Below are 20716 nucleotides of genomic sequence, written 5' to 3' on the forward strand. Positions count from 1 at the left end.
ATATATATACACACACATACTATTAGTTATATACACTATTCATTTTATATATATATATTAGTTTTATATATATATATACACACACACACACACACCCTATTTTTAAGTCTTTGTTCAGATCTTACCCTCTTCATGAGGCCTATCCTGACCACTGTATCTAAAATCACCATCACCCCACCATGCTCTATTATTTTCTCCTGTCATTTTCTAAACATAGTATACAATTGACTTCATTATATTATCTGTCTCCTCCCGCTGGAATACATGCCTCAGGGGAAAGGAATGTAGTTTGTTTTACATGGGTATTTCCCCAGCTCCAAGTAGAGTGCTAGGTACTCTATAAACATTCATAGAATGAATCCTGAATACTAGATTAATACCGAAAAAAACGTATTCCAACTTCCAAGCAAGTGAAATGGATTATGACTGGGGAGTCTGAGGTCAATCCCAGGTACAATTCTCTGAGGGTTTAAGTTTAAAAAATAAATAGCAATGAAAGCCTAGAAAAGGACACGATAATCGAAAAGGCTGTATGGGTTCCCTAAGGGAAGGTCATTTTCCTTATTCCCCATGTTAACACAGTTACCAAAGCTGTAGATCAGGGAGAATGCTAAGAAGTTTGCTTTCAGCAATAGAATGCTTGATAGTGCCTGCCCTGATATCCCTGTGTTGAATGTGAGCTGAATACAGTAAAGTTAGGACGTCTGTATCTGCTTACTATCTGTAATAAGAGTGCTGACTAATAAATCCACATCAATTTGGAAAGAACTCTCTGGTAGTACAACATAGGGTTTTATCTTCAGGTCTACTCAAAACTTGGAAGAGAACATTATAGTAACAGTTATCGCAGAGCTGGATAAAGCAGATGACAGATGACAATAAAGATCCATTTAAAATAGGTGACAATCATGATCCACAAGGAATATGATAACATGGAATGGATATGATAACATGGAATGGATATGATAACATGGAATGAATCTGAATTCATTTCATGAGATGAATCTGAAAAGATAAAATTTCATAGAATAAATGTAGAGTCCTACATTTGAGTCCAAAGGTACAACAAGAGACTGAAAGTTTTTAATTAACTGTTGATTCAATAGAGGTAATTAATGTAATGTGATTTATAAAAAGAAAGTTGGATGGACTTCCGGAATAAGGGAGGAAAAGGTCTATTCTAGTTCTTGCAGGTCAAATCCACATCTGGAATAGTGAGCTTAATGAGAGGAACAGACAAAATAAAGAATATCATCAGATTCACAAACAGAATTCTCAAAACTATTTCATATAAAAAATAAATGGCTGGAAACCTGGAGTTGTTTAGTGGAACATGAAAACTAATTGCCAATATCTGAAGGTCTGTGTATGAATGAGGAATGATCCTTGCTCTAAGCAACTGGACTTGCTCTATGTCAATCCAAGGAGCAGAAGGAGGACCAGTAAATGGTCCTTTTTTTTTTTTTTTTTTTAAACCAAAAGCAGAGTTTGACTTAACACAGGAAATACAGGCTAACAATCATAGTTATATGATAAGAACTTCATTTCTAAGTATGTCCAGATGTGGGATAGGCACTTGACAGTGATGTTACAGACTGGATGCAAATATAATGTAGGTGTCTGAATTAGATGACTTTTAATATTTCTTTAAACTGAAGATTTTAAGATTTTATGAAATACAAATGAATATCTGCAAACCAATACTTTCAGTAGTTGACAGCAGTCATTACTAAAAACAGTCTGATTAAAAGCAATTTCAACTAACATAGATACAAATACTACCATTTTAAGATGCCGATATAGTCTAATGCATTAAAGAAAACTTTTAAGTTCTTTCATAAAACATCATGTAAATGCATCCTTGAAAGTAAGTCCCATAATTACTTACCTGCATTGGACAGAAGCTCAGATATTCCGTAACAATTTCCAACAAGAAATCAGGATTTAGCTTTTCAAAATACTGTATGCCAAGAGGCAAACCTTCAATTTGTGAAAAATGAGTGTCCAGGACATCATTTAACAAATTAATAACTTCTTCTTGTCGTTTATTTTTCTTCATGGCAAGAACTGCATGTAAATAGATTAATTCCTAGAAAATAAGTAGTTTTCATAAATTATTCCATTTAGCTATAAAGCTATTTATTTCTACTCAGATTTCAAATGCATATAATGTGCTACTGATACGCAATTATTTGTTCAAACTCAAGTATTAGCTTGAATAGACTTTTAGAATCATTCAGAAGAATAAAGTTTCATTTTGCATTGAGGTAAATTAATAAATTCAATTACATATTAAAATTAGTGTACACTAGTGCTTTCCAGCCATTACAAAACAATAAGACTGATTTATAATTTCATATTTTATAAACAGCTAGCATCGACCATCTGATAAAATAAAATACTGTACCGCAGATTTTCCAATGGACTGCTGAATTTCATTTAAAAATTCTAGCTGCTGATCTGCATCCTGTAATTGCCCTTCTATCAGCTGACATTGGATAAATCCTAAAATCAAACAGGAGAAAGACAGTCAAAGTCCACACCAATTCAGGCATGCACTCTTCAAGCTAACATGACAACATTAATAAAACACATTTTCCCCCATCACAATACTTTAACATTTTAGATTAAAAACAACAGAAAGAAAGAAAATGAAAACAGTGAAAAAAAAATAAAATGGGTAGCCTTGGACCTTATAAAATCATTTACTGAAGAATTCATAATTTATAGGAACCACCTTATATAAATCTGTTCTCTCAAGATATTATTTGTGAATTAAAAATTTTATTTTTAAAGACATGACTTTTTCGAATCTGGGCAGTAGAGAACAATTTAAGTTTAGAAAACCATAAAATACTTGTGTTCTTCTCTAATGGCAAGTTAAAAGCAATTGCTACTTGTATCTGTATTATAAATATTTATGAAAACAGTTGTCATACCAACTAGGGCAGACACACTAGTCTCATCAAGTGTCATGGCGGTCTTATACCACTTCAGTGCCTCTTTAACTCTTCCTTGTAAAATCATTTGGTATCCAAGTTCTGTAGCAAATTCTGATTGCTGAGGGTTTAAACTAAAAGCTTTCTCAAGTAACGTTTGAATTTTTTGAAGAATGAGTTGACTACGTCCACACTAAAAAGAAAAAAAGATTATGTAAGATTTCAAAGTCAAACATTTCTACCAAGACTGAAGGATTATTTTTTCTAAATATATATATTATTTGTACTTCACAGCAGTGATGAAAAAGAAAAAAAATAATAATTAAGGAAAAATAAAACTTTCCTATTATCTACACAATGCATCAAGAGTTTATATTCTATCAGAACTTATACATCCTAATGAACATAATGCTTTTACAAAATAACTAGTATGAAAAGTACACTTCTAATGATGTCATTACATAAACATATTTTTTTGAACTCCTTTTCCAAGCTGTCTCATGACTGTTTTATAAACAAGAAAACCATTATTTTATGGTTACATGTGTATATGTGTGTGTGTATATGTGTATAATATACGTATGTTTTTTCTTATTGAATAAAAAACTAGGACTAGGATCTGTTTTCCCCCTAAACACTAGCTATGCCACCAGTGAGAATATTTTAAAAGATCATGCCTTAGAATCTTCTTGAAAAAAATTTCAAGAAATAGCAGTGTTGTTAGAATAAGTACATAACTTTTCAAGACAACAATCTTTAATAGTAAAATACTTATTCAAATGTTTGAACCAACTTATATAATTTTTATAAGCTTAGTAAAAAAGTAATTGAAATAATGTGTCTAGGACTATGGTAAGCGAAAAAGGTAAATACCTCCTTAATTCAAAGTTTCGTTATAGCACGGAGTTTTCTTCCTCTAAAGTTTACACAATCTGATATCTTTGTTTTTAAATAAGAAAATTAAGTATAGTCATGTCATTTAACAATTAATATCCTTTATTTTTTTCTTTCAACTTTATGCTTGCTAATTATTTTAACCTTCTTAGTTTAATGAACTTTTCAATATTGTCATTCCTTGTATTGATTTCGAGATTCTACTGTATATTTCTATTTCATTCTTGATTACCTTCTTTTTACTGGGAGCTTATAATAAAAACATTTCTTTCCTATTGTTTTTAAAAAAATAAGCTACCAACCATTTCCTCCACCAAAATGGTCTTTTATACACTTTAAAACTTTTAAAAATAGTTTTAAAAAACAAAAGCTAAGAGCAATCCTGGTCATAAATCTATGCTCTGATGAAAATAAACCACCTTCTATTTCCTTTGCCTGGAAGGCACTTGGCTATGCTTAAAAGATCAATAAGTGGCATTTCCTCCACGAAGCCTCCATCAGGGCTTCTTATAGCTGGAAACCACATCTCCTCTACACTGCCTTTCTTAGGAGTATGTCATATATTTAAATACATATTTGCACTCTAGGCCATATGCTCTTCCCTGCTTCCACCTTTTCCACTTATTTTATGCCCTCTACTATAGATAACAGAGCTCTGGTACATGGTAGGCACTCTCACAGTTCTGCTGAAGGCGAGTGTAATGTTATAGAAAAGTTGAGCATTCTGTGGTTCCATGGCATCCAATGCATTTCCCAAGTTTTCCAGCTTGGTGGAAGCCTAAAACAAAAGCAACTGGTAATAACTTTAAAATACACTAAGTAAAAACAACATAATACATGCACATATATGCTAACAAAGCATAACCCGACTAGTATTTTAAAAGACCTTTGCTTTTATATATTCCTCCTCCTCCAATGGATGATTATATGTTATAAAACATATTTAAGGTTCTAACAAACTCAGTAATTATAAATGTGTTTTAGAATGTGTTTCTTTAATACTTGTTATTGAATGGAAACCTTTGGATAGGCAAAGACACCCATAATATTTCATTAACTGTACATGCCCAGCTCCCCCTCCAACAGTTAATTCATGACACAAATGAAATACAAATGATAATGTATTTACAAATTATATGAGATCAGCCCTTCAACTGCCTCTATAGACTGGTTTATAATCAAAATATTTTCTAGAATAGAAAAAATTATTACGGTACTTAGTACAAGTAATTTCAATGCCTGGAAAATTTACCCCTACTAAGATACTCCTAGTATTTACTGAAGTATCTATCAGGCACTGTCACATTAACCAATTTAACCACACTAAACACAATGCAAATCTACTACATGTTATACTAATACTATTTTCTTCAGATTAGAGTTTGGCACTCCATGATCCAATCTATAGTCAATGTGTTCACTACTACAGAAACAGATATACTTTATTATAAGGTACAATGGGATTTTATCCTAAGCCCATTTAATTTTTGCAAATTCAGTTAAATTGTAAATATACTATAAATTACATTTTGCATACATATTTTTTCATATCTAGTATCACTGGTTACATTAATCATACACAGGAGTTTCATACAGAAAGCCATATATACTATAATTAATGATTTAAGGGATTTTCAAGGGTAATGTTAATCGTATAATATTTTTGCTTTACTAATAGATTTTAGAAGCTGACTTCTTTGTTAAGGTATAGTCTCATAATCAACTAAAAACTACCATGACATATAGTCTAAAAGAGAACTTCAAGGCTTTAATGTATATGCACATGCACACACGTGTGTGTGTGTATGTGGGTGTGTATGTGTAATGAAATATATTTTTTAATATAGGAAACTAAAATAATACAATGCCACTTACCTTCTCTATATCCCCCTCCCTACACACATAGTAGAGTGCCTGCATTCTCAGTGCTTCCACATTTTGGCTATCTTGGAGCAGCAACCTGCAGGAAAACAATTTAGTTAATGTCAAAATAAATTTATATATTTTCTTTTATTTGAGGGCATGAAAAGTTGGTTTGCTTGCCTCACTATTCCACTGATCAAAATAAGTAATTTTCATTAGTAAAATGATATCTGCTTTGTGAAACTTATCAACTTTATTATTTAAACAAATAAAAGTCTCTGGAATTTAATTTGTAATATGTTTTTAAGAGATATGAATAGATTATACTAGTCTCATTAAATCTTGTGGCAATCCTAAATGAAGTATTAGCTAACTATATACAACAGCATAGTAAAAGAATAATTCACTTTAACCAGGCTGATTTATTACAGGAATTCCAGGAATGCAAAGCTGGGTCAAACATTACAATAACTACTGTTATTCACAACAACAGATTCCTATGTGATAAAAACAAATGAGAAAATATTACATTAAAAATCCTATTAATAAATGGAACAAAAAGAAAAAAGAAAAAAATAACAAGCATAAACTTAAGAAACATGCAAAAGCTATAAAATTCCTATGAAACCGTACTCAGGGACATTTTTCAAAAGAACTGAACCAAAAAGGTAACGCCCTAGACTTCTCTTATCATGGATGATGTGGTACATATCACAATTACTGGTTCCAGTTTTTTAACCCTCCCTGAGTACGTGCCTTCTGCCATGTAACTAACTACAAAAGTTGGAGTGTACCCTACTGCTTCTTGACTAGGGACTTGGACATTTTTCTTATATTGGCCAATTGAATGTGGGCAGGAATAGCAGTGTACCAGCCAAAATTGTAGAGGCACTGCATACTTCTGCTTGTTCTCTTGCACCTGCTATCAGTATAAGAAGAATTCCCTCTGAGTAGCGGCTGCCACTTGTTGTGAGTCCAGGGGAAAACACTCTTGGAGGTGACAAGAGTCCAAACTGCAATGATGTGCCACACTCACCCAGCTGGATCTGAACTGAAGCAGGGCCCCAGCCAAGCCCTGCCTGAGATCAGCAGACCCTTGATGACCCACAAAAATGTGAGGAAAGAATACTTATTATTATATGTCCTGACATTTGTGGTTGTTTGCTATACACCAATAGCGGCCTGATATAATAATGCTCATTTTTGGTTAAGAAAAATTTTTTTCCCACAAATGACTACAAATTTAATGTAATTCAAACCAAAATCTTCTACAGTTTCTTTTTTATTATTTTGTAAATTGATTATAACAGTCAAGAACAAAAAAAAAGAGCCAACAAAACTGTTATAAGAGAAACATGGCGAAACTCTGTCTCTACTAAAAATACAAAAAAATTAGCAGGGCGTGGCGATGGATGGCTGTAATCCCAGATACTCGGGAGGCTGAGGCATAAGAATCACTTGAACCCAGAAGGCCGAGCTTGCAGTGAGCCAAGATAATGCCATTGCACTCCAGTCTGGGCAACAGAGCAAGATTCTGTCTCAAAAAAACAAAAACAAAAAACAAAAAACCATGATGGAGAACTTGCGATAAAAATTATCAGAGTCCATCAAAAAGGAGAGAGTAGGCTCACTTAAAAAAAAAAAAAAAGCATATTTAGAACCAGTTATATACCAAAGAAAAGAGCTTTTAGCATATGAAAAGTTGCTCAATCTCAATACAATAAAATAAATGAAAATAAAAATAAGACACCTCTGTTTCAGATGGCTTAGAAAAAAAAACAAAAAACAAACAAACACACACACACACACTGAAAATGGCCAGAATTGGTGAGGATAAGGTAAGGGAACATTCAATCGACTACTGGTAGGAGTGTAAATTAGTATGATTTCTTAGAGCAATGTGGCAGTGCCTATCAAAATTTTAAATTTATATACTTGAGGCAGAGACTACAATTTGTCTCCTTAAATCCATTCTCTCCTTATTTGCTTGGGCATGTGGCTAGTCAACACTTCCCAGACATCTTTGCATTTAGAGGTGGTCAACGTGAAATAAAATAATACATTCAATTTTTGGGCCTGGGCTTTTATAAAAAGTGGAATGACTTCTCTACATTATCTTTCCCTTTCTGCCAGCTGTTATGAGGTCTTAGGAGATGGCAGGATTGCAAGATGGAAAGAGTCTAGGTCTGTTAAAAACAGTGTGGAGCAAAGCTGCCTGATCACTTCTAACATTTACCTAAAACAGTTACATATGGGAAAACATTCTTCTATTATACTGAATCATTATATGTTTAGATCTACTTTTGTAGCAGCTTAGCCCACCCTAACAAATACAGTATCTTGGATTCAACAATCTCTCCTTTGGGAAACTTCTCTGCATATATAGTCCTACCTGTGTTCAAAGAGGTATGTGTGTATGCGTGTGTGCACACTGCACTATACTGAACACTGAAAAATTGGAAACAGCTTAGGTGTATACCAATGGGGAGAGATTAAATAAATTATTTGTGTTTTCAATTCACAGATTGCTACTCAGTTTTAAAATGATTAGGGAAAGGAAGAAATACATAGATGTTCACAGATGACAGGAACATCTATGTAGAAAATCTAAAAGAATCAATTTAAAAAACACCTGGAATCAACAAGTGATTATAGCAAGATTGTAGGCTATAAGGTTAATACATAACATCAACTGCTTTCCTATGTGCTAGCAATGAACAAACGGTATATGAAATTAAAAACACAGTAACATTTACATTAGCACTCCTTAAAGTAAAATACTTAGGTACATATAAATCTAACAAAATATGTGCAAGATGTCTATGAGGAAAATTTTAAAATTCTGACAAAAGAAATCAAAGAAAAACCAAATAAAGAGAGAGATATTCCATGTCATGGATGCAAAGACAATATAAGATGTTAGTTCTTCCCAATTTGATCTATAAACTCATTCAATGCAATCCCAATCAAAATCCCAGGAAGTTATTTTGTGGATATTGACAAACTGATCCTAAAGTTTATACAGAGTGGGAAAAAACCCAGAACAACAACATACTATTGAAAGAAAAGAGCAAATTTAGAAGTCTGACATTAGTTGACCTCAAAACTTACTATAAAGCTTCAGTAATCAAGACAGTAGTGTGGTATTGGTGAAAGAACAAACAGGTCAATGGAACAGGGTAGAAATCACAGAAATAGACCCACATAGATAGTAAACTGATCTTTGACAAAAGAGCAAGGACAATGCAATGGAGAAAAGACACTCTTTTCAATAAATGGCACTGGAAAAACTGGACATCCACATGGAAAAAAGGAATATAGATACAGACCTCACCTTCTTCACAAAAATCCATCTGAAATAGATCACAGAGCTAAATGTAAAACATAAAACTATAAAATTCCTAGAAGATAAAACAGGAGAAAATCTGATGGCCTATGGTTTGATGATGGCATTTTAGATACAACACAAAAGGCATAGTTCATGAAAGAAAGAGGTGATAAGCTGCACTTCATTAAAATTAAAAATTTCTGCTCTGTGAAAGACAAGCCACAGACTGGGAGAAAATATTTATCAGATAAAGATATACCTGATAAAGGATGGTTTTCCAAAATATACAGAGAACTCTTCAATCCAAAGAATAAGAAAACAAACAACCAATTAAAAGATGGGCCAAAGACCTTAATAGACACCTAACCAAACAAGATATACAGACTGCAAATAAGCATATTTAAAAATGCTCCACGTCATATCACCAGGGAAATGCAAATTAAAATTAAAATAACAATGAGATACCTCTAGAAACCCATTAGAATGGCCAAAATCCAGAACACTGGCAACATCAAATGCTGATGCAGATGTTTTAAAGCAAGAGAAACTCTCATTCATTGCTGGTGGGAATATAATATGGTATAACATCTTTGGAAGATAGTTTGGCAGTTTCTTACAAAACTAAATATGCTCCTACCATATGATTCAGCAATTATGTTCCTTGGTATTTGATCCAAAGGAGTTGAAAACTGATGTCCATACAAAAACCTGCACAAGGTTATAGTAGCTTTATTCATAAATGCCACAATTTGGAAGCAATCAGGATGTCCTTCAATGGATAAACTATGGTACATCTAAACAATGAAATATTATTCAGCACTAAAAAGAAATGAGTTATCAAGTCATGAAAAGACATGGAAGAAAGTTAAATGCATAATACTAAATGAAAGAAGCCAATCTGAAAAGGCTACATATTGCATTATTCTATATTATAGACACTCTGGAAGAGGCAAAACTATAAAGGCAGTAAAAAGAGCAGTGATTGCAAGGAGTTGGGGAGATGGAGGGATATACAGTGGATACACAATAAAGATAATTTTTAGGGAAGTAGAAATATTCTGTATCATACTATAATGGTGGATACATGTGATTACACATTTGTCCAAACCACTAGAATGTACAACACCAAAAGTGAACTGTAATATAAATGATGGGACTTTAGGTGACTATGATGTAAGTTCATCCACTGTAACAAATGTACCACTCTGGTGGGAGATGTTGATAATTAGGCAGACTATCTATGTGTGGAGGCAGGAATGTATGGGAAATCTCTGTACCTTCTGTTTAATTTTGCTGTGAGTATAAAAGTACCCTAAAAATACTGTTTATTAAAAAACAATTTGGTGTATCTATGTGAATAGGTATAAAATGATATCTATGGAACACTCTCTTAAAGAGAAAAACAAGTTTAAAAGTACATTATGAGTCTATTTCTTACTTTTAAAACACCCTCAAAATATAAACATATTTTTAAAATATATAGAAACCACACACACACACACACACACACAGCGCCTAGAAAAAAAAATCTTGACAGATACATACATCAAAAAATTACTAGTGCCCAAATTGTGGCCTTCAAATATCATTTCACACTAAAAGAGATTAGATTGCCCTGGACAAATGACTGATACCTACTTGGGGAAGTAATACACAAAATGAGCCTGGACAGCTTGTCATACCAAATAGCAAAGTAACTATCAAAGACTACTAGGATCACGTCAAAAGGACTTAAGAACAATTTGAAGAAGCTCCTAATAGTCAGAGATAAGACTGTACAATTATAATGACTGAAATGTCCAGAAGCACTCATCTAAATCCATGGCATGTAAAACAAACAAACCTAGGGCACTAATCAATTACCAATGAAGGATGCTAAGGAATTCTTGGCATTTTTTTTTTTAAACCTGGAAATAAAGGAAAAGACTTAAGCACCTTATCCTATTTTTCTTATATGAACTACACCACTCAGTAACTAACCAGGAGATGAGAAGTTTTTCTTTATAGGTATTCTAGCTAAGAAACAAAGAAAGAATGATAGAATTCAAATGTAATCCTACTATAATCCCTAAGAATCAAGCACTTAGGTATTGAGCATGAATAACTGCTGATACCACAAAAAGAGAGAGACAAGCAGACATTCTGTCACTGTGATGAAACACAACAGTACCACTCATGAAGTAATTGCCAAAACAACAAAACTTAATGTGAATTTAACCAAACCTCCAGATGCAACCACCAACTACAGAGGATAAAGCAACAAGTTGTACTACACCATGGCAGACAAACAACAAAATCCAGATCATGGAAAACGCTACAGGACAAAACACTGGTTTCTTTACCTTAAAAAGAAGGCAAGAAGAAAAAGAGAAGGGAAACAGGGAAATAGGAAGGCAGGAAGAAGGAGGGAGGGAGAGGGAAGAGGGGAAGGAGAGAGATAGGAAGGGAGAGAGAAAGAAAGAGTGAGAAAGAACTTACAGAGACTGGGAGAGAGCCTAGAGACTTTAAAGATATAAACCAATCACAATATGTAGACTTATTTGGATCCTGATTAAAAAGTAATTTATTTAAAAAACATAATATTTGAGACTATTGGTAATTTGAACACTGGATATTTGATATTAAAAAACTATTTTTAATTTTTTATATGTGATAATGACATTGTCATGTTGTAGAGGGAAAAGAATTATCCTATTTTTTCAATGCATCTTGTGATATTTACAAATGAAATGATGCAGAGTTTTGAATTTGCTTCAAACTGAAAATTACACCCAGGAAGCAAACGGGGGTTTAGTCATGTGGTGATGGTAGCTGGGGGCAGGAAACAGATAAGAGTACCTCATGATGCTATTCTGTCTGCTTTTACATAAATCTGAAATTCTTCATAATAAATGATAGATGATCTTGGCAAAGATGTTACCAAGATGTTCGGTCCTGAGATAGCCATTAATATTTTGTCAGATATGGATGAAAGTTAGACATGCTTGCAAGTCACTTATTCTGAAGATTCTAAGACTATAAACCTTGATCCACACTGAAGTAAAGGTGACTTTCTATGCAATTTATACTTCATTTGTATCTTGAAAGGATCTTGCCTATTGTTTGCATGAGAAGTTCTATTAAGACATTCTGATTTTAAAGGTATATTTGTATTACCTATGAAATTTACTTTTCTGTGATTTCAGTATTAAGTGACATGAATTCATCCATTAGAAAGTATTGATTTGTGCCTCAAATACATTTATTCTTGATCTCATGCCTTTAAATCACATCTATGTGTCAGTGACTCCAAAATATTAGCTATAGCCTAGGCCTCTCTCGAGAACTCCAGATTCAGACATACAGCTGCCTGCCCATACATCCATCTCTACTTTGACTTCTCATAGGCATTTCGAAATTACAATGTTGAAGGCTAAACTCCTTCCCTGCCCTGAAACCTTCTTTTTCCATAATCATCCTGTGCAGCTGAAGCAAACTGCATCCTCTAGTACAAGCAGTGGGTAAGAGCACAGAGTCTGGGACTAGAGTGCTCTGGATTTGAATCCTGACTCCACCACTAAGTAACTGTGTGGCTTTGGAGAATCTTCTCAACCTCTTTGTACCTTAGTCTATTCAGTTGTAAAACAGAAATACTAATAGTACCTTCCTCTTAGGGTTACCCTGGGAATAAATAGATAGCACTTCCTATGAGCCAGGCACTCTGAACACTTTACAACAGTTCATTATCATCATTGTTGTTGTTATTCTGGTAGTTCAGGCCACAAACCTTGGAATCACCTTAAACTATTCTTTCTCTTACTCCTAAACAAAATTGCTACAGGCCCAGATTCCAATCACTTCTCAAAGCACTTCCACAACTATACTGGGCCAGCCCCCACCATTTCTCAATGATGGCAACAGCTTTCAAAAGGTTCTCCCTGCTTCTGCCTTTGCCTGCTCGCCCAGTCTGTTTTGCACATGGCAGAGTGATTCTTTTAAAACAGAATTTAGATGATGGCATTCCTCTACTCAAAACCCTCCAGTAACCTCATGCTTCAGAAGAAAACCTCAAATCCTTATATGGCTGACAAGACCCTTCATCATCTAGCACGGGCTCACTCCCACCCTTTGTCTCAGACCTCACACCATACTCACCTCTCTTACTCCTTCCCACTCCTCAAACATATGACATGTGCTCCCACCTCAGGGACTCCGCATTTGCTTTTCCTTCTTTCTGCAAAGTCTTCCCTCAAACATCTGCATGGCTTACTCCCTTACCTTCTTTAGAAGATGGCTCAAAGGTCTCAGCCGTCCATGACCATCCCATAAGACCGAACTCCTCAACACTCCCCATCTCTTTCTTGGTTTATCCTTCCCCCGTAGCACTTATACTTTCTAACACATACTACAGAATATACTTATTTGGTACGCTTAGTATATGGTTCCTCTCGCTTGAATATAAGCTTCATGACCACAGGGATATTGGTCTGTTTGCCTAAAGAGAGTATCTGTCTTAAAACAGGAATCAAATATTTATGTAAATCAATAAATTCAATGTTTAAAAGCAGTGTGACTTTAAGTATTTTCTTGGTTCCACACTGTTTGAAAACAATCAAATTTAAAAACTCTTATGAAAAAAATTCACATAGATTTCGCTTTTTCTCAAAATTATAACCAAATCCAAAGAGACTTGTGTCAACTTTTATTACTTAACCATTGTGCTGTCTCAACCGTTTGGTCCCAATCCTGCAAGGCTAGTTGTAATTTCATTTTCTTAACAAAAGAGGGAAGGAAGCTTGGAAAGTTCACGATTATCTGGTTCACAGTCTCCAGGGCACCTGAATAATTCTGGCGCATCTCAAGGCATTGTGCCTAATGGAAGAGAAAAAAAGGTGCAGAGCAGGCAGAGTATGAGCATTTAATACTTACTGACTTTTCTGTGAGGAGCAGTTATCACTTTTAATGAGAGAAACAGTAAGTTTTTGTCAAAACAAAATTTTAAAACATCACAGAATAATACAAATACATTATATAAACTATTATGTTTTAAAATTTACTTTTAAATGGCTGAAAAACATGATTAAAGGATAAAATTTTTAAAAATGTTCTTGGAAATACCATAAAATAATGTTTCCATTTAGAACAGGAAAATTGTCTTTTTAGATTAAAATGTTTCCAGGAAATGTTCAAGTAGTATCTAAAATTTTAAGAAATTTTAGAAATTTTGCATCTTTTTAAGAAATTATTTTCAGGTTAAAGAACATACGATTTTAAAGAAAAAGCAAAATAAAGTTCAAATAAATCCCTCTACTTCAACATTTTCACTTCTATGAATTATCTGAAGGAAATAACTGGAAAAGATCACAAGGAAGTATATAGATGATATTTATGGCAGAATTGTTTATGTATAAAATAATCCCAAATGTACCTAGAGGAGAAAATTATAGTATATCTATTTAATAAAATGTTAAGTAATCATTAAAAATGATGACCTAAATTTTTAGATGTATATTTACTGACATGAAGAGATATTATATATAATAGTTTAACTGGTTATTTCCAATGGTGATGTTCATTTTGTCATTCAGATGTTACTGTATTTTCTAAAAAAAGTTTTACTATGTTCATTTATTACTTTCATAGTCAGAAAAAATAAAGCTATAAATATAGTTAGTACATTAAAAAGAGATGATGAGGCAAATTTTTATCCAACAGCTTTTCTTTAAGAGAAGAAAAATGATCAAGACAAGTGTATGGCCAATTTCTACAGCAGTGCCATTAGGTAAAACTTGAGGCCTGAACAAGATGTCCAACGGGCTTACTGTCCACACAAAGTGACAGGAAAAGTGATGTAGAGACATCAACAAAAGTCAACACATGAATCCTCTCCCCTTTCTTTTTTATCCCTCCAAATTACTGCTTATCTAACAGACTGTTGTTCCCAACTCATAATTTCTTTTTGCTGAGTCAAAAAAAAAATTAAGGCATTTAGAAAGCATCAATGGGGATGGAAGAAAGGGTCCTAATTACATATTTCCACCCATCAATGAGTTCTAACGACTCATCCCTCAAAATGTATGTCCAATCATGTTATTTCTCTGTTCAAAACTTTGTATTGGCTGCCTGTCTCTCTAATTGAAGGTAGAAGCCAAAGGCCTCACAGAACAGGCCCACCACTCCTCCTCATCCCCATCCCACCTTTCTTCCTCAGGCCTTCACTTCTGTTCTCTTTATTCAATCCACTTTGGCCTCCTTGCTAACCCTGAATACGCCTTAAGGTACCTGAACTCATCATCTCCTCTATTTGAAATACTTTCCCCAAGATGCTTGGAGGGCTTTAACCCTCACCTCCTTAAATGTCTTTGCTCAAATGTCACTTTCTCTGACCACTTCATGTAAAATTGGAAGTTCATGCCCCAGCTTTTCCAGCTGTATTTTCCATTGTACTTACCACCTTCTAATATATTATATAACTTACTTAATTATTTTGTTTATTGTCTGCCTCCATCAGTAGAATACAAGCTCCATAAAAACAGGTTTTCTCTTGCTCAGGGTTTCTAGTATCTAAAGGGACGCCTCACATACATAAGACACATGATAAATGCTGAGGAAAGAATGTCTGAACCAAAATAACAACAACAATAACAGTTACAGCTGATCCAGGATTCAGGAACTTTGGCAGGGAATACATTTCTCTAGTGTATTGCTCATCGTCTTATACAAATGCCAGTCCACCTTACAGCTGTGAGCTGACAACAGCATCATGAAAATTATCAACTTTTTTGAGCTACTTGGTTTTGTCAGGTTTCAAATATATTATGAATACATTTTGAAACATGATTTATTTACCCTAACTCCAACTCACCTTACCCAGCAGAGCAAAAGTATCATTCCCATCTTGGAGTCCCTCTTCAAAATACTTCAGTGCTTTTTTAGTGTAAGGGTCTTTTCCTCTTGTAATATCAAGCCATGCTTTCAAAACGTGTCCCTGTAAAATGAATAATTCTATTTTTACTTCTTTAGAAATGAAAAGAAATAAATGTTAATGAAAGAGCCTACTGTCATTTTTCTGGCAATTAATAACAAAAAGGACTCTAACAAATATGTTATGAACAATAAAATTCTGTTAGTGAAATCACTTTTGAACCCTTGCCAGCCTAGTGTCTTGGGAACTATATTACAAATTTCAGCCTTTAACATTACTATTGAGCTCAATATTAAAATTAAGAAGCTTATCAAATATTCTATTAGTGTTAAAACCATTATTTTCTCTGAGACTTTGCTAGTAATTGATGAATAATAACACTTAAACATGTAATTCAATATATAGATGAGAATTTGTTGTCTCTTTTTGAGCAAAGAGTCTAAATGAACTAAGATGAAATAACAGAAGATGTCTTGCTTCACATATCCTAAACATTCAGATGATCTGGCAACTATCTTCTTAACTTCTTTGATTAGTCCATTGAATTTCAAATGACAGGTGAACGGCCTGAAACATTAGAAACTGAAGAACTCATGGATATTTATCTTTACACAAGTCAGTGGGCCAATGGGTTGTAAGACACACAAGATTGAAAAGAAGACAAAAACTGGTTATTTTTCTGTTTAAGGTCAAATAAAAAACTGTGAAATATGCTCTTCTATTTAAAAAATCTAGGTTAACTGACAAATTTATAAATGTTTAACCAAGACTATATTCACCTCCCTGTATTTCACCTGAAAATACAGATCAGAACCTTAACCAATGCTATGCACTAAATCAGTGCCATTATTTGAATGGTTTTAACTATTGTCTCTGTGTAGATGATTCCCAACCTATATTTCTAGCCCAAAACCTCTTCTAAATTTTTATTTTTCCAGAAATTCATCTGTTATCTCCATCTTACTGTTCTGCCAGAACCAGAAATACAGCATGTCTTAAGTCAGATCACTTCCCTTTAAGATTAGTTTCTTACACCAATGTATTTTCTATTTATGCTAACTGGTCTCTAATTTATTTAGGCTGAAAGCCTCAAAGACATCCTAATACATGACAACTTGTTATCTTTCCCAACTATTTATCATCAGTTCACAGGTCCTGTGGGTAATTTAAAAATTCTGAACTTTGTACTCACTGTACAATATTTTAGTGTCATGCCTCAAAAACTTCTGCAAGAAAGACTATCTTTTTTATTTTTGCTGCATTTCAGTTTATCCTCAAGCCACTTCATCCAAGAAACCATTGCTAAATTAATCTTCTGGATTTGCACTCTAATAAAATCACTACCATAATTAAAAGTCTTCAGTAGCCTCTCAAAGAATGTCAAATCAGACACAAATATTTCTAACTAGCAGTCAAGATCCTTCAATTTGTCTCAGTCTACTTCTCCAAGCTTTTCTTCCCTGCTCATTACCAACGTATCCTATGTTCCATCAAATATGAGTATCTCAGTGTACACTGAAGTAACATGTCTCATTTCCATCTATTATTTCTCACCTTGGGAGTATCTACTTCCCTTTTCCATAATCTTTGCCTGTTGAAATTGTATCCTTCTTTCAGGTTTTAGTTCAAATGCTAGTTCCTTCAAAAAAATTCTTTCACATTCTCTTAACACTTATGCATGCGATCTCTCCTTAATTTAAAACAGTGCCTAGCACAAACTAAGCAAGCAATATATGTTAGCTATTATTTTCTTGCATACTTTAATCACATATCTCTCATATCATCTATCATTTTTCTCACAATATTAGCTGGGGATGTGCTCTATGCCACTACTGGATTATTCATTCATGAAAGTGAAGTTTATGTATTATTTTCCTTTACATTATTAACACTACAAATAATGGTGCCTTGTATCTACAGCTGTTCAATAAGGAGAGAGGGAGAAAAGGAAAGAACAAAATATGGAGGGAAGGAAAAAAAAGGGAGAAAAAAAGAAAGAGAAAAACAGAGGGAAGGAACCAGGCAGGGATCATTTAAGAGTTAGTAGCATAAAACTAACCTTAGAGAATCCCTATTCTATAATACACTATTAACCATATCGATAACCATAAATGGGTTAAAATAAAGCTGTCATTTACAAAGTGGCAATAGAGTGGACAATAATAAAGAACTAAACCACAGATACTACTGGATAGATCAATAACGTAAGGATTTTTAATGTTATTATTTTAAAATCAGAAAAATAGCTACCTGTTTACTACCATCTGACATTTTGATCATTCTGTCAATATATTCTCTTGCTTTATCATGGCGACCAATGTGCCATAAAAATAAGCCTGCATGGTATAAGGCTTTCTCTCCAGCTCCTTTACGTTGTTCCTTCACTCTGGCATCTGATTCCAGAATAGCTTCTCTATCTGGGAGGGGAAAATGATATTAAATAAAAATTAAATTCTGGATCAAGTATTTATAAAAGGTCAGATAATTAACAAGGCAAAAAATTTACTTCTCTCTATAGTGGTACTGTCTAATAGAAATAAAATGCAAGCCATATATATATAACTTAAAATTTTCTAGTAGCCCTATCAAAGAAATAGAAGGAAACAATTAAAATTAATCTTAATGTTTTATTTAAGCTAATATATCTAAGATATAATTTCAATGCATCATCGATAGAAAAATTAATGAGATATTTTGCATGCTTTTTTCTTACTACCTGTGAAATGTGGTATTTCATACTAACAGCACATCACAATTAAGATGCTAAATTTTGGCTGGGTGCGGTGGCTCATGCCTGTAATCCTAGCACTTTGGGAGGCTGAGGCAAGTGGATCACGAGGTCAGGAGATCGAGACCATCCTGGCTAACACGGTGAAACCCTGTCTCTACTAAAAATGCAAAAAAAAAAATTAGCCAGGTGCAGTGGCATACACCTGTAGTCCCAGCTGCTGGGGAGGCTGAGGCAGGAGAATGGCATGAATCTGGGAGGCAGAGAGCTTGCAGTGAGCCGAGACCACGCCACTGCACTCCAGCCTGGGTGACAGAGCAAGACTCTGACTCAAAAAAAAAAAAAAAAAAAGGCTACATTTTATTCAAAAATACTTGATTTGTAGTTTTCATAAAACTTATGGCTGAAAAGCAGATTTTTAGACTCAAGTTATTGCGAAATAAGTTTTCTAATAACTGAATCAAGTATCATTTTTAAATTTAAAAAGTAAATTAATTAGAATTAAATCAAATTTTAAATTCAGTTCCTCAAACTTACTAAAAAAGCTGTATATGGCCGGGCATGGTGGCTCACACCTGTAATCCCAGCACTTTGGGAGGCCGAGGTGGGTGGATCACCTGAGGTCACAAGTTTGAGACCAGCCTGGCCAACATGGTGAAATCCCAACTGAAAAAAGAAAAAAAAAAAATAGGTGGGTGTGGTGGTGGGTGCCTGTAATCCCAGCTACTTGGGAGGCTGAGACAGGGAGAATTGCTTGAACCTCGGGGGCGGAGGTTGCAGTGAGCCTAGATCGCACCACTGCACTCCAGTCTGGGCAACAGAGGAGGTATATGGTCAAGGATCACTGCAATGCACAATACAGCTATAGAGTTTACATCATTTCCAAAATAGAAAGGCTGTATAGGCTAATATTTTTTAATAATAAGACTTGTAAAAATGTATAATGGTTCTAATCACAATTATTAGGAACAGGTCCACTACTGGTACTCAAAGTATTAATACTTCTTAAATACAATTCTAAAACATATAAACATGCCAGTTACTGTTATGGGTCAGTAAAAAGATGTCGTAATTGCTGATGTAGTTTAATACTGACTGCTCCCTTAAATAGATAACTCTATTCACTTACATTAAATCTATATACTCTCTCTCTCTCCTGCTTTCTCTCTCTCTCTCTATATATATACATATATATATACACACATATATACACACACACACACACACACACATACATATATATATATAAAAAAGTATCTGCTTAGGACACAGAAGTCAATTATACCCAAACCCTGGATGGAATCAGAATCTGAATCAGCCATGCAATGAGGAAGAAGAAATGTAAGTTGAGGCCCGTGATTCCAACAGTTCTATCTTCCAGGAATGGCTACCAAGGAGAAAGGTATGTGACTCTTCCTTTCAACTCTAATGATACAAATTTAAATGTGAAATTAACAAGGTACAATATAACAAGTTAAGGAAACAAAACTGTTTCTGTAAGTCTACAGATTGCTTAGCAAGAAGACCCTTTTCTCCTCTCCCCACTCCCCATCCCTACAACCCCTTCAGAAGCGTTCATTAAACAGCCATGATACAGAAATGGAAAAAGAGAACAAAAACAAAAACAAAACAAAACAAAAAAACCTCACCAGGCAGGAGCAGGCATTGTACAGGAAATCTTTCCTACTCAGCTTTCCATCACATCCTTAATGAGGTATCAATTAGCTCTAACACTGTCTGCACAAAGCTGTTGCCACATCTCAGCTTTTTTATAAGCAGGGTTTACATAGGCATCCTGGAACAATGTATACTAACAATCTAGGACTTTCCTAGGTGGTATTTACAGACATCTGGGCCCCTACTAGACTTCAAGTCCATTCAGTGTCATCCTTGGTGCAAAGTAGAGTTAGCACTCAGGTTCCTCTAAACAGTTATTTCTGATTCCATCGTTTCAGTGTCCTGCAAATCAGTTTCCAACAGAATCAACACTGGTAAGAATAACCAATTAAATAAAAACTTGATTCTAAAAAGAAATTATTTTTTTACTAATTTATTTATAC

General features: G+C 34.1%; 1 protein-coding gene across 13 annotated transcripts in view; it reads right to left on the reverse strand.

The window, feature by feature from the left end:
* TTC21B (tetratricopeptide repeat domain 21B) overlaps positions 1 to 20716 on the reverse strand; it is a 97262-nt gene that overhangs the window by 70724 nt on the left and 5822 nt on the right. For 12 of the 13 annotated variants that reach the window (XR_012421176.1, XR_012421175.1, XR_282616.5 and 9 more), the window contains exons 4-11: positions 18179 to 18345; positions 15869 to 15991; positions 13718 to 13875; positions 5709 to 5793; positions 4513 to 4611; positions 2940 to 3132; positions 2408 to 2505; positions 1889 to 2089 (exon numbers count right to left, since the gene is read on the reverse strand). Coding sequence is in view for 6 of the 13 variants with exons in the window: in XM_065525599.1 (XP_065381671.1) it covers positions 1889 to 2089; positions 2408 to 2505; positions 2940 to 3132; positions 4513 to 4611; positions 5709 to 5793; positions 13718 to 13875; positions 15869 to 15991; positions 18179 to 18345 (1124 nt within the window). In the remaining 7 variants the exon portion in view is untranslated. Of the gene's footprint in view, positions 1 to 1888; positions 2090 to 2407; positions 2506 to 2939; positions 3133 to 4512; positions 4612 to 5708; positions 5794 to 13717; positions 13876 to 15868; positions 15992 to 18178; positions 18346 to 20716 lie in introns of those variants that run through there. The other variant, XM_074009374.1, reaches the window with a different exon arrangement.

The sequence above is a fragment of the Macaca fascicularis genome, chromosome 12 (assembly GCF_037993035.2).
Source record: "Macaca fascicularis isolate 582-1 chromosome 12, T2T-MFA8v1.1".
In the NCBI taxonomy this organism is placed as follows: domain Eukaryota; kingdom Metazoa; phylum Chordata; class Mammalia; order Primates; family Cercopithecidae; genus Macaca; species Macaca fascicularis.